This window comes from Cibotium barometz, chromosome 56 (assembly GCF_041138505.1).
Source record: "Cibotium barometz isolate CiBa-2024 chromosome 56, ASM4113850v1, whole genome shotgun sequence".
In the NCBI taxonomy this organism is placed as follows: Eukaryota; Viridiplantae; Streptophyta; class Polypodiopsida; order Cyatheales; family Cibotiaceae; genus Cibotium; species Cibotium barometz.
The window spans coordinates 8,769,004-8,784,130 of NC_141101.1; the positions used below are offsets into that span (position 1 = coordinate 8,769,004).

General features: G+C 45.3%; 1 protein-coding gene across 1 annotated transcript in view; it reads left to right on the forward strand.

Annotated features, from left to right (window-relative positions):
- LOC147606859 (peptidyl serine alpha-galactosyltransferase-like) overlaps positions 1-9,429 on the forward strand; it is a 10,646-nt gene extending 1,217 nt beyond the window's left edge. Inside the window, exon 2 of the mRNA XM_086791334.1 lies at positions 7,946-9,429. Within this exon, the coding sequence (XP_086647460.1) occupies positions 7,946-7,949 (4 nt within the window). The 3' untranslated portion in view covers positions 7,950-9,429. The remainder of the gene's footprint in view (positions 1-7,945) is intronic.
- The last annotated feature ends 5,698 nt before the right edge of the window (positions 9,430-15,127 follow it).

The following is a 15,127-nucleotide window of genomic DNA, read 5'->3' on the forward strand; positions in this document are numbered from 1 at the left end:
TACCCATCCTTAATTGTAATTACCATGTTTAGTGCATAATCAGTGACTAATCTATCCTTAATTGTGGCTACCCTGATTAGTACTCAAGGATTATCCCATTCTCAAGAAGTGGGTTTGATGATTAATCAAAGTGTGACACACAGCTGTGATCAAGAAGTTTAAGAAATCCCATCACTAAGGAGTGTGATCTTGCGCTGATCATGGGAGTGATTTATCACTGATCAAGGTGTGACACATTGACTGCAAAGAACTTGAATCAATCGCTTCTCATGGTAGCCATAACAGAGAACAGGTTAATTACTGAGGAGTGAAATTACTCCCAAAAAATGCTCTGGCACACCTTGATTGGATATTTTTCAACCGTTGCTACGTGCCACAACATGATTGGGATCTAAACCCACTTCTTGATGATGGTTGCTATCACACTCTGAGAAGTAATGAAAGCCCACTTCCTGTAAATGCTTCTCGGCATTCTGTAATATACGACTCTCATAGGCTATCACATGTCCTTCCTGCATGAGAACTGTCCCAATGCTGTTTCCACATGCATCACACTGGACAACAAAAGCCTTTCGGAGATCCGGTAATACCAATACAGGATCCGAAGTAAGCTTTTCTTTAAGCTTTTTAAAGGCTGCAATTTCCCGATCAGCCCATTGAAACGGCGTTCCCTTCTTAGTTAAAGCATGAAGGGGCGAAGCAATCTCAGCAAAATACCGTATGTACCGCCTGTAATAATAGGAACACAATCCCAAAAGGCTGCGTACATCATGCACGGTCCTTAAATCTGGCCAAATGAGAATTGCTTCCACTTTCGAAGGATCCATACGGACTCCATCTTTAGACACGATATGTCCCAAGAAGTGTATCTCTTCCAAGAAGAACTCACTCTTCTTGCCATTAATGACCAACCTATGCTTCCGGAGTTCTTCAAACACAATAGCCAAATGCCTCCTATGCTCCTCCTCTGTGCGTGAATGCACAATCATATCATCAAAGAATGTGCCCACAAACGCTCTATGAGGCCGGAAAATCCTGTCCATCATCCTATTAAATGTGGTAGGAGCATTTGTCAAACCAAAGGGCATGACCAAGAACTCATATAGCCCAAAAGTGGTCCGAAATGCTGTTTTATGCACATCCTCGGGTCTAATGCATGTTTGATGATACCCGCTTTTCAAGTCTATCCGAGTAAAGACTGTGGAGCCTTGTAAGCGGTCCAATATGTCATTGATCCTCGGAATAGGGAATTGATTCTTGATGGTGTTCTTGTTTAGCGCCCTGTAATCTATACACATGCACCAAGAACCATCTTTCTTTTGCACTAAGAGCACAGGTGAGCAAAAGGGTGATGAGCTAGGCTGAATCAACCCCTTTTTTAACAACTCCTGTACCTGGCTCATAATTTTCTCTTGTTGGGCTGCACTAACGCGGTACGGCAGTCTTTGGTGAGGTACTCCCCAGAATTAGATCAATAGCATGATCTTCTGCCCTTTTCGGAGGAAGTTCTCTTGGCAATGACTCGGAAAAACAATCCTGGAACACACATAAGAAATCAGTCCTGTCTTTATCTAACATAGACAAATTAGATTTAGACTCATCATCTTTTGCATCCTTTACAAAAACCAAGTAGCGGAAAGATGCTTTTTCATTATTGATGAAATGGCCGAAGCCGATACAATAGGAACAGATTCCCCTTTAAGCTTTACATCCAAAATATGCTCTTTCCCTCTATGAGTCAAACTAATCTTCCTATTGTACGTATCCACCACCGCATGTACTCTATGGCACCATGGCATACCCAACAAAACATCACACCCATCAAGTGGCATGATAAAGAACTCCTCACTGTCCACATAACCCTACACATGAAGCCTCAGCTTCCCAATAATAGGGGTAACGGGTTCTGCATAGCCAGGACAAGCCATATTAGCCTCGTACAAAGGCCCCATCTCCTCTGCGCGCAGATCCCCAATCTGCCAGCCAAATCTGGTGAGATAAAGTTGGCTCTAGCACCTGTGTCAAAGAAAATCAAGGCATTCTGATCTCTCACTTTGCTCCATGCCCTGCACAGCTCAGTCTCTTCACCACATGGCTGTTCCCCAACAAGATCAGGAACTAACCCTGCAGAAGGCTTTGGTTTCTTAGACTTGGACTCCCCTTTAGTGTCAGAGTCCTTTTGGGACTTACGCTTGGGACAATTAAAAGACATATGTCCCTCCTCAGTACAGAAAAAACACTTCCAAAGCTTCTCTCTCCTCAGGAGTTCTCTTGGGCATGGGTAACTTCTTATACCGCTTCTCTGTAGACCCTTTTGCATCACACGAAGCATGCCCTGACTTTTCAGTTTTCTTGCTTGTGCTTTTACCTCCTTTAAATCCAGATGAGACTCGAGTGAGTAACGCATCTGCCGTCATAGCATTCTCTATCATCTTCGACATATTTGTTACTCGAGTCTTTATGCAGTAGTCACGCACTTCCTTGGGCAGCCCACAACAATACTTCTCAACCTGCTCAGACAAAGGCACTGCACGATAAGAAGTAATTGGGAGTAAAGCTTCCCAAAACTTCTTATTATAATCATCAAGATTTTCACACTTCGATGCATCCAACTTGTGCCATGCTATCATTACGTCCACCTCAAAAGTAGATGTGAGCCACACGGAAGAGAACACCTGTTTAAACTGTATCCAAGTAGATGGTGCTATGCCCTGCAAAAGAAGAGTGAACCACCACTGCAATGCATTGCCCTTGAGAAAAGTCGCAGCTTTTCTCACCTTAGAGGATTCCGTGTAATTTCCACCAGAGTGCCTTTAGCTTGTCTTTGGCCCCACTGAATGTGTCAAATTTCACTGCAGCTCTTCCTTCCTTATAATCCTTCGCCTTACCCATAGGCGTTAGATTATCGTGAGGAAGTGGCTTCACAAGATTGCTACCCCCAGCATTCATGCCCACAACATTGCCAGTTCCCACACCTGGCATACATGCATTCTTGCTGATCCCCCCATGTTTCCAAACATACCACTATGCATACTGGGCTGCATGCCCCATACGTGTTTCCTTGCATTCCGGGCTGCATACCACCATACATATTCCCCTGCATACCAGGCTGAAAATTAGCTCCAAAATTCCCTTGCATTCCCATGCCTCTGTGATGGTATCCCCCAGTCATTGATTGGAACACGGAACCACCGCCAAAATAGCCTGGATGCATAGACTGCTGCAGAATAGGTGGCTGTCTGAAAAAGGAACTCTGTGGGTTTGCACCAAAAGTGTTATGCATGTTAGGAAACGGTCCAAATGCAGGATCCTGTGGGAAGGCACCACTATTGCCGTGAGGTGGGTTCCTAGAACACTCTTTCTTCTTCTTCTTCTTCTTCTTAGGTTCAGAAGGGGCTCTCATAAATTCAGCAAACTTCTCACTTTGTGTGAGCTGCATAAACACATCCACTGCCCCTGCCAAACGAGCTTTAAACTGGGCATCATCTTCCTCTTGACTTGGCATGTCTTCTGGCTGTGTTACATCCTCATAACGTGCATCTTGTGCAGCCTGATCTCCTGCAAGTATATCCTCAGATTCATTTCTCTCAAGAGAGGTCTCCTTCTCTTCCTCATCATCATATCATCTTCTGTGTCTGACATCCTGCTGAAATTTTCAGCAATGGCTTTCCTCGAGACAACCACGAGCTCACCCCCTTGAAACCGGCCTCTGGTAGAAACCAAAGTGCGGTAGACTAGCAATCACCAATCCAATTGTAGTCCAGACAATAAACAAATAAACAAGAGCTAGAGTGCTCCAAAACAAAAAGGAGAGCGACACTTGTTGGCCCCAAAGCTTGGCGCCCCTTTCGGTACTTCTTTATTCAATTTCAATGGAAAGATTTAGATGATTACAACATGGCCATCCATGGCTCGTATGTCTGCAAGTCCTATCTGCCAATCCTCAGTATCTCTTAGTATAGAGGTTACACAGCCTTGTGTCCCAAGAACACCACACTGTTATCACCTCTAATCTGCTAAGTCTCTACATCCATGAGGCTTTGAATAAGCATCTGACTGAACCATGCACATAGCCATAATCTCAGCCATGAAAACCAGTCCACAAACTCATCCAAAACAGCCCACAAACTTGTCCTGTTTCCACCCTCTGAACTGCCAAACCCTTCCTCTCACAAAGGGCTAGAGAGAACCACTCGAGAGCAGTCTTGAGCCAGTGAAAAGAGAGACTTCAAAAGACATCACTTGCAGTCCCACTTGCTCACAAAGAAAGAGAAACTTACAGTCTTGATGTCGGTTTCCCAAAGGAAGAAAAGACTCCAGGAAAAACCCCGAATTGTCTTGTCCTCTTGTCTTGCAGCCGGAAGAGGGAGAGTACTTGTGAGAGAACCTGCTGTCCAGCCTTGTGTTCCCTTCTCACAACTCACACTTCCCGACTGACAACCATCTTCTTGCCAAAAGCAAAGGCGAGAGAGAGAAAGAATCTGCAGCCGCCTATGTTCTCTGCAGCACAGCAGCCAGCTTGTCCTCCAAAAAGCCAAAGAGAGGGAGTAGAGAGGGGACCTGTGTTTCTGTTCTGATGCGTAACACAGTAGCCAATACTTTCCCTCTCCAAGAGCTAGAACAAGTCCTGAAATCTGATGCGCCTGCACATACCACAGTTCTGCCTGCCTGCAACCTTCTCCAAAAGCAAGAGAAGAAGTCCCACGCAGTCCTGCAGCCTGTCTGTCTGTATGCTCTTTCTCCCACGCCTGAGTTCAGCGCTGTCCCTCTGTTTTCAGAAAAACTCTCACGCCTACAGTCTGTTTACTATCCCCCCAACAGCAGGAATCCAAGCGGTGCAGCCTGCAGCCTGTCTGCGCTTTTCTTTTCAGCCAGTCCACGCTTCAGCCAGTCCACGCTTCAGCCAGCCGCCTTACTCTTTCTAAAAGCAAGTGAGAGAAAGAAGAGGAGAGAGGCTTGTACTTTCAAAAATGGAGTAGCCCCTTCTCTCCATAAAAATCCTAAGGCCATAAGGCCCTTTTAAGTTTATTAAAACTTATGCCTAGGGGCCACCCAAGGTTATAAACATTAGAATAGTAAATCCCTTGGTCCCCCTTTGTACTATGTATGCCCTGTGTGTACAATACAATAGGCAATAAAAGAACTTCATGTGTCCAAACCCATAATGTGTTGTCCTCCTCATGACGGAGTATATGGCCTCATATATCCGCTACCTATGTTGGTGTCTCTGTTGATGAAGTAGTCCTACATTTGGTGGTGGCGGATGGAAGGTCTAGGTCTTCAGGACCAGGGATGTCTCACTCTTTGGAGGACCTGTGCTCTCTCAGAGGACTCCCCGAGAGTGGTGCCAGCTTGCTGTGGGCGTGGGGGGGTGCTCACTCGGTGGCCCAGACATCTAGCTCTGTTGTGGTCCATCTTTCCCAGTGGATCTTGTATGGCCTAAGTGTCAACTTGGGCTCTCTGGTGAGGGCCAAAGAAGTCAGTGTTAAATGTCTGCAATATCCTGCCTCTCAGCCCGTTGCCTCAATAGGCAAAGCCATGTCGATTGCCCTGCAGATTGGAGACACCACGCGGGGATTCTGAATGTGTATGTTCCTATAGATGTGAGAGCCAAAGGGCAGTTTTGGTCTGATATTGCTGCGTCCCTTCCTACCTTGGATTCTTGGATTATTGGAGGAGATTTCAATAATCTTGAATCTCAAGAAGACTTGAGGGTGTAGTATCTGCATGGAGGGAGCCAGGCAATGGTTTCTTTTGTTGGGATTGCAGCGGCTGAGTAGGAAGGTTGGGATTGGTTGATGTTCTCGGCACATTGTTTGGATAGTTGGCATGAGACCTCCTTTCGCAGACTTTCTGGCAGTCTAGCCTTCTCTTGGGACTTTAGGCGGCAGGGCGGCAGGTGGCTAGAGAGATTGGACAAATTCTATGTAGATCATTGGGCTGTCAAGGAGGTCAAGGAGGCCATTAGACTGCTATGGGATAGAGATTGGACAGATACAGAGGATGTGGCGGAGTGAGTGGCCCAAACCTTGGTTGAGTCAGGCTAGATTTGTCAGGAGATGGCAGAAGCATGGAGGAGGAGTATGCAGGAGGAGGAAAGAGCTATTAGGCGGTCTCTAGCCTCTATCCAGCAACTTCAGTAACAGTATCCTGGTGTTCCTTCTTTCAGGGATGACGAGGTACATGCCAGAGCAGCTTTGAGTGCCATACTTGAGAATAGATCTGAGTTCCAGTTTCACTCTTCTACTTCATTCTAGGTCCACAAGGGGGATTGAATGAACAAAGAGTTTTTCAGGACTCATGGAATTTGTCCAATCTCTCAAAGCCCTATGCCTTGTCGACATCAGCTTAGGGCTTTGAGAGATTACGAGGGCTCAGTCCGTACAGCACCAGATGAGGTTTTGGAGGTTCTAAGTTCTACTCTACCTCGTTCTTTGCTGAGTCGAATTTGCTAGAAAGAATCTGGAGTTGCACTCTGAGGGTGGTCACAAAGGAGATGGGTAGGCGTTTGATCACAAAAATGGAGTTGGCAGTTGCTTTTGTATCACAAAGTGCACACACTGGTCCAATTGAGGACGGTCTCTCTCGAGCCTTCTCTCTCCTTTTGGGAGTGGCTGGAGAACCCTCTTCTTTTGTCCTTTTAGAGGATTTTCTCCTCTAGTAGGATGCCATAGAGCATGACATCCGGCTTGATTTGTCTCCTTCCTAAAGGGGGGTGATAAGCTGGAATTGCGACTGTGGAGATTATCGACTGCCCATAAGGAGTTGGCAAAGTTGATTCGCAGCATACTTGGCCCGTTCCTCCCAAAGCTTATTCATGACACTCAAATAGGCTTTGTCCAAGATCTAGGCTAGAATGTCACGAGTATGAGCAATATGCTCAGCTAGTAAGTCCTCATGGTTACATATGGCTTTAGTAACATTATGTATGGTAAAGAGGGTGGCAGAAGTGGGTCGGGGGAGGGGTGTGAGATTTGTGGGGGTGAGGTTAGGAATATGGTAGAACTTGTGTGCGTAGGTGTGCCAAATGGCTGGATTTGTTATGGGGGTGGGTGGCTTGTGCTCAAGAAGTTTTTGTCAAGCCTCACTACTATTTAGTATTGTCACTCAAAAAAGATCGGTAAAAGTCATCCTCGCACTTCAAAAACGTTGTCTTCTTATGATGGACGAGGCTTTGGAACGTCCTTTGCCCTTTGGTGCTAAGTGGTTTCTCCTGTTGCTTTATCATATAAGATGTGTAGGCATGTGGTTTTGCACTTATCATCATACCAACTATGTTGAGACAGGAATCCACAGGGGGAGGCTTGGTGGTAGAGTGGTGTTATTAACGTCTACCAAACGCCCCAACGGTTTATGAGACCAAAAAGATGTTACAAGTGATCTATGAGTAAACTGGATGTCAAAACAACATGAAAAATGAAAAACCTAGCTGCCGAGAGCATGAGAGAGAGAGAGAGAAAGAACGAAAGAAAGAAAGAATATTAAGCGTCTACTAAAGACCCAATGGGCCTATGAGACCAAAGTGATACAATAATGTCCATGGCATAACTCATCATGGAATGGAAAATAAAACAGAAAGAAAACATAAACATAGCTATCTCACTGGGGTGATACAAAACTGTCCATGGAAACTCATCATAGAATACTAAGAACATAAAAACATGGCTCATTCATAAGACGGGAGCATGTGGCCCGACATTCGTCATCATACCAACAGTTCTGGGGCATGGAACCGCAAGGTGGCTTGGCGGTAGACCGCCGTGTGCAGATGAAAGCAGCAGTGGCGGATGTGTGGAGTATGGTGGTGAGTTGTGTTGTGAGGGTGGATAGGGGCGGGTGGTGTGCAGGTAAGAGAGAGAGAGAGAGAGAGAGAGAGAGAGAGAGAGAGAGAGAGAGAGAATTGTGCAGAGCCATCGTTTAATAGCTGAGCATGCTTATGTTGCAGTTGAAGTTGAGACACAGGATCCGAAAGGACATTATGCATTATCCAGGATACATTCCACCTGGGGATGTTGATCCTCGTGTTCTTCATTAGGGGCTTGAATTCTAAGTTGGCAGCTGGAGGTTTCACAAAGCAAACTGGCATCAGGAGGACATGACCAACACATGCTGGAAATTCTTTCCAGATCCACCCAGTCCAGCATTTTTAACATTTGCCAATGTAGATGAACTTAGGAGGGACATCCTAAGCATTGAGTGTATACGGACTATAAACAATGCCTTGTATCTACACCACAAAAGAAGAGGTTGTCCTGATCCCAGAAGTGGGAAACAAAAAAATGGTTTGGAGGTGGACAGAAAGTCTTTAGCTTTGGATGCTGACAAGGATTGGGATGCAAGAGATGAAGCCAAAACCAGTGAGAAGGGAGAGGATGAGGTCAAAAAGAGTCACGAACAGGATGTTACTGCCAGATTAGAAGCAAAGACTGCTCTGAAAGAGCTATCAGATTCTGTTGTTAATGTCCCGGTATTGGTGGCTGGGCTGAATTATTGGATGGTGGCATTGTGGTCCCTCTTGGTTTTCTTCTTTCTGTTGATGGTTTATTCTATTTATTCAAGCCAAGGGCAAAAGCAGAAACTGTCCAAGAGCAAAAGCAAACGATCTGTTCCAAGCACCATCTCCAATGGGGAGCTGTATAGACCTGTGATCAATACTGACTAGCATGCCACATGGTCATGCATGACTGTCTTGCCCTAAGCATGGTCATGCAGCACAAGAAATAAAAAATAGAGATGAACCAACATGCTCTTCTAGGTTTGAGGTGTCACAAATATGAAATCTAGTATAAAGACACAAATAGGTTTGCAAGTTTTTTTTCAAAGGTTTTTGGCACATGCAGTTCAATGATACAGGAAAAAAATCATTGGGTAGGCCGCTTTAAATGCTTGCTCCCCTCCACTCATATAGGGTGATTGGAATAGGTTATGCGCCTTGTTGAGGCCAATCTGCTTTGGACATGCAGTCTTGCGAAGAAATAAACCGCAGGAACCTGATGAGAAGCATGTGATATGCAGTCTTCATTCAAAATCTTGCTCTCTTTTTCATCTGCCCAATGGTTGATGATAAAGAAATTTCTGCATTTGATGTGTCAAGAAAGTATCCAAGTAGTGTTAGGGTGGTGAATCAATGGCTTTATAAGGTATGTTTGTGTCCAATCAATGGGTTTCAAACTCATTGTTGGCGCAAGTGTTGATGCCATGACTTTGCAAACAACCTTAAATTCAAATGTTTCATCAGTGGGTCAGTACTGTAATAAATGGGGAGCGTGCACCCATTGGCAGGTGCCCATGCGAAACCTCTCCATCCTGTGAAGATCAATATCATTTAAAGAGGTTTGTGGTTGTGAAGATGATGACATTGTGCAATAACTGATTTTGTTTTGTACACATTGATAAAAGATAAATTTTAGTTTCTTATGTTTTTTCAAAGCTTTAATGCCAGTTATGGAGTGAAAAATCATGATATGTGAAAATAGAAATTGTGGGCATATCTGAGACATTTGAAGCAACAAGAAGTGCTAGAAGTTTGGCTAGAATGGCACCCCTTTAAAAAAGGGTTCATGTTGGAACCAACTCAGCCTGCTTGGCAGCTGAGTTTGTACAGCAACATGGGAAGGTGCAAAGTTGCATTTCTTTGATGTTTTCTCCTTTCAGTTTTGTGTAGACAACCTTGTAGGCCAATCTGCTTTGGACATGCAGTCTTGCGAAGAAATAAACCGCAGGAACCTGATGAGAAGCATGTGATATGCAGTCTTCATTCAAAATCTTGCTCTCTTTTTCATCTGCCCAATGGTTGATGATAAAGAAATTTCTGCATTTGATGTGTCAAGAAAGTATCCAAGTAGTGTTAGGGTGGTGAATCAATGGCTTTATAAGGTATGTTTGTGTCCAATCAATGGGTTTCAAACTCATTGTTGGTGCAACTCATAGAGGGCAATGATGCTCCAAACCATGTCAGATGGGACTCTGATCTCCTATAGACGGTGTAGGAGGTGGGCTTGGGGTACAGTATCAAAAGCTTTGCGGAAATCCACAGCGGAAATCCACAAAGCAGCAGTAAATCCTCTGGTGTCGTGCTCTACCCTCCTCGATGATGGCACGTAGGGTGAAGATGTGGTCAATGGTAGAGTAGCTCCTCCGAAAGCCAGCTTGTCCTGAGGCTCTGCATCCCTGGCTCTCTGCAAATGAACTGAGCTCCGCCTCTAGCACTAATCCATAGAGTTTAGCCAATGTGTGGCCAATCATGATGTCCTGGAGTTATTAGGATCAAGTGGATCTCCGGCTTTGAGGATGGGGGTGATGGTGTTGGTGGACCAAGTGGGTGGAAATCCTTCACAAAGGGCTCTATTGAACATGTAGGCTAGTAGGGGCGCCAGGGTATCATGGGCATGCGAGATGTACTCGGCAGTGAGTCTATCATGATCTTGGGCTCGCCCATTGCGTAGTCTACGAATGGCCTTGAGGACCATGCCCTTTGTGAAGAAGGTGGAGGTGGTGGGGCGGGGATCTGGTGGTGGGGGTAGGGGTGGCTGATGGGGGATATGATAGAGGGAGCGTGCTGTTGGGGTAAAGGCATTATGCCCACCCTTGTAGTGTGTACAAGCCCATAAGTTATAGTACATAGTACACTTAGTACTTTTAATGTACTAAGTACACTATGTGTACTAGTGCAAATATACATGTGTGATAGGGGAGTCACACACTCACACTCATGAGTTGACTTATCCCCATATGTCTCTCTCTCTCTCTCCCTTCTTCTCTCTGTGTATATCTCCCACATGAAACCCTAACTCTTAATCTCCCTTCAACTGGTATCAGAGCCTTGGTTTTAGGGTTTTGTTCTCAAGGGTGCAAAGCTGGAAATTGACTGTAGAAGCCCGACCAGCAAGCCATCTAACGCCTCCTGCAGCCCCTACGTCAGCAGACTACGCAGTGCCCATCAGCCGTTGGGCGGATACGTGCATGCAGGCAGGCGGATATGCCCTAAGCACGAGGAGCTGTTGGATGAGATCTGCAGCCGTTGGAAGAGAAAGCGAGAAGTGCGCCAGCCTGGCTCGTATGCGTGGAGAACATCCGTAGCGAAAACACCTGTAGCGCGAGCACCCGTAGCGCGAAGGGGAGGTAGGCGAGCGAGGAGGAAGGGCAGCGGCGCTTCACCAGCGCGCACAGCTGGAGGAGTCGGGCGCCGTGCGGGAGAGGTTCCGGTCCAATCGGTAGCTCCCTACCGTCGATCCTTGCAATCGCGCAGAAGCCCACGGGCGCCTCCTCCGTTTCCACGGTCTTGGTGAGACGAGAAGAAGAGGCGATACAGAGATCCACTGTTTATCGGCCATCGCTGCCTGCTGAGGCAGCTTTACCTGGCCGCCTATACGCTGCCCTGCAATACTGGATGCAGCCGAGGAGGCTGGGCGTAGAGGAGGTCTGCAATCTCACAGCATTTTTTTTACAGAGCCCATAACCCGACGTCTTATGCACTAATACAACAGCAGCATCATCAGCACGAAGCAGCAAATTTGACGCCCCCCCCCCCCCCCTTTTCTGCAACAGAAATCAGCTGATTTCAAAAATTTGTACGAGGTATTTGCTTCAATTTGTTTTTTGGGATTTGCAATTGAGCAGGTACAATTATCAATTGAGCAGGTACAATTATCAATTGAGCAGGTACAGGTGCCAAATTGCTCAAATTTTGAGCAAAATTGGCAAAATTGGGTGACATTGGTCACATTCAGAGTCAATTTGCAGGAAATTGGATGTCAAAATTTGGGGCTTTTGATGTAATTGTGCCATTGGGCATTCATACATACTGTATGATGTGAGCAATCTCACATTTGGGCCAAAATTGCAGGAAATTGGAGTGCAAATCAAAGGGCTTTTGTGCCGATTGGGTTGATTTGCATGCGGGCACTGGCATTTGATGCTTTGGGCAATGTGTTGATGCCTGTCAAGCACTCAATGTGCCTGTAAATCAAGGGGCTTTTATGTATTGGATGTACATGTGGCCAGGGGGAAGCATTGTGAAGACTCTAGATGCCTTCATGTGCGTTAATGTACCATGTATGATCAGAAATTGATCTTGAATCGAGGGGCTTTTCAAGATTTTATGCTTGTTGAGCTTGGCAAAGCAGCAGGCAAGACTTTTATGCCTTGAATCCTCAGAAATCCACTTGCAGTCAAGGGGCTTTTGCCCAATTTCTGTTCGGGACTGTTGTATGCAGTGGTGGGGACTGTAAAAGTCTGATTTTCACTCATTTGGATAGCCAGGAGAGCATTTATTGCTACCGTACTTGCTGGTACAGATTTGGTACAACTTTGTGCAAGTTTTGGCATGGCTGTACATTGATTTGAGTGAGGAAAAGGTTCATTTTCAGCTACTGTACTTGTCGGTACAAATTTGGTACATCATTGGTGAGCACTTAGTACTGCTGTACAGTACTTTGGAAGGGGAACAGAGCACATTTAAGGTGCTGTCCTAAATCTGCAGCAACCAGATTTTGGTGATTTGATCACATACAGTGGGAGTAGAGTTGCATTCGTGCTTCCGCAGTGGGAGATAAACTTTGGGAAAACAACTGTGAGCACTTTGTGTGCTTTGGTGCAGTGTTTGCACATCTTGCAGGGAGTCAGGCATTGACAAAGGTTGCTTATTGGTATGGCAACCACAGGTGAAAGCTCTTCATTGCTTCACATCAAGAAGCTTGAAGGCTCACATAATTATGACATTTGGCAAACCCAGTGCTATAATGTGTTGCTCCAGAAAAAGCAGCACAAGTCCATCAAAGAAAGGGGTGTAATGCCCGCTTCTCTTAGTGCTGAAGAATGGGAAGATATGGATGAGCTGGCAAGATCTACTATCATGTTGTCTGTGTCAGACTCTTTACTTTTCAGCATTCGTGAAGAGAAGACAGCTTGGGGAATGTGGCAAAGATTGCAGGACTTGTATGCCCAGCAAAGTGCCTCAAGCAAAGTGTATTGGTTGAAGAAACTCATAGGTCTTCAAATGAAGGAAGGGGCGTCTATGACAGCCCATCTAAATGAGTTTAATGGTATTGTCAGCCAGGTCATCAATCAAAAGTTGGCAATGGACAATGAGTTCAAAGCCACCTTTCTCTTATGCACTTTGCCAGAGAGTTGGGACACATTCAGGACAGCCACTAGCAATTCAAATGCTATGCTGTCATATGCAGATGTTGAGGATGCTCTTCTTCAAGAAGAGATGAACAAGAAGAATAACTCTGTTGGAAAGTCCAATGCAATGAATGCACGTGGGAGATCCCAGCAAAGGGGTAAAAGCCAAGAACGGGGAAGGAGCAAGTCTTGCTCCAAAAAGGACTTGGAATGCCATTATCGTGGCAAGAAGGGACACTTCAAAAAGCAATGCTACAAATGGAAGAATGATCAAAAGGAAAAGGGCAAAGGCAAAGACAAAGACAAAGATGAAGCCAAAGATGCAAAACCAAAGGGCAAAAGTGGAGTCAAGATTGAAGAAGTCAATGTGTCACATGCAGGTGACAGTGAGGATGAAGTCCTATTCACGTCTTCACTTGATGCCCATTCACTTCTTGCAGGAGATGGTCATGGTATGCACTCATGGATCATTGATTCAGGTGCCTCCTTTCATGTCACAGGTTGCAGAGACTTGTTTGTCAGGTATACTGCTGGCAATGAAGGAGTAGTTTATTTGGGTGACAACCATGCATGCAAGATTCTTGGCAGAGGTGATGTGAGGCTTGTGTTTTCAGATGGCTCACAGCTTATGCTCCATGATGTTAGGCATGTGCCTGAGATCAAGAAGAACCTGCTTTCTACTGGACAGCTTGATGATGCTGATTATGTTACCACATTTGGTCGTGGAAAGTGGAAGATTAGTAAGGGCTCACTGGTTGTTGCCAGAGGCTCTAAGGTGGACACTCTTTACTTCATGCATGCTGGTGTTTGTCACCATGCTAATGTAAATGCAACCGAGCTGCCGGAAATCTCTATGTGGCATAGCCGGTTGGGACACATGAGTGTCAAAGGAATGGAGCAATTGTCTCGTTTTGGTTACTTGCCTTCTCTAAAGTTCTCAAGTTTTCAGTTTTGTGAGCATTGTATATATGGCAGGCAACTCCAGTGCCCCCACAAGAAAGCTCTTGGACAGAAAGATGCTCAGTTAGAGCTTGTGCATATAAATGTATGTGAGATGCCTTAACTTTCTTTGGGAGGGGCAAAATATTTTGTGTCCTTTATTGATGATGCCACACGCAAGGTGTGGGTTTATTCTCTTCGTTTGAAGAGTGATACATTCTCAGTGTTTGAGAAGTTTGTTGCTCATGTTGAGAATCAAACTGGCAAAACACTGAAGGCTACGCGTTCCGACAATGGTGGAGAGTACATGTCCAAACAGTTTCAAGACTTTTGTGATGCTAAAGGCATCAAGAGAGAGCTCTCTACTCCTTATGATCCTCCACAAAACGGGACAGCAGAGAGGATGAACAGGACCATTCACGAGAAGGTCCGTTCTATGTTGTCACATGCTGCGTTACCTCATGGTTTTTGGGCTAAAGCTGTTATGACAGCCGTTCATCTTATAAACAGGTCACCTAACACGAGGCTTGGTGGGAAAGTGCCAGAGGAAGTATGGATAGGGAAGCCTCCGTCCTACAAGCACTTGAGAGTGTTTGGTTGCATTGCATACGTGCACATACGCAGGGAAATGTGCACCAAACTTGATCCTAAGTCTCACAAATGCATATTCCTAGGATATGGTGACAGAGGTGAAATGGGGTGTAGACATTGGGATCCAGTGAATAGAAAGATTATACACAGCAATGAGGTCATTTTTGATGAAACATGCATGTATAAGGAGCCTGCAAGGCAACAGGAGCCTGGCAGAGTCATCTTTGATGATGATGGACATCATGGACAACATCCAAGGGCTGTAAATCAGCCATTACAGCAGCAAAACCAGCCCTTAAATGGTGCTGAAAATGGTCCAAATGGACAGCCAGAGATGGCAGAAGATATCCTTTGCCCATGTTTCATGACAAGATAATCATGCAATAATCAATTATCATATCAAATTTGATGAGTTTGGAGTTCTAAAATAGTCAAACAAACTTAAATGCACAAAGATATGAAGTGCATAGAA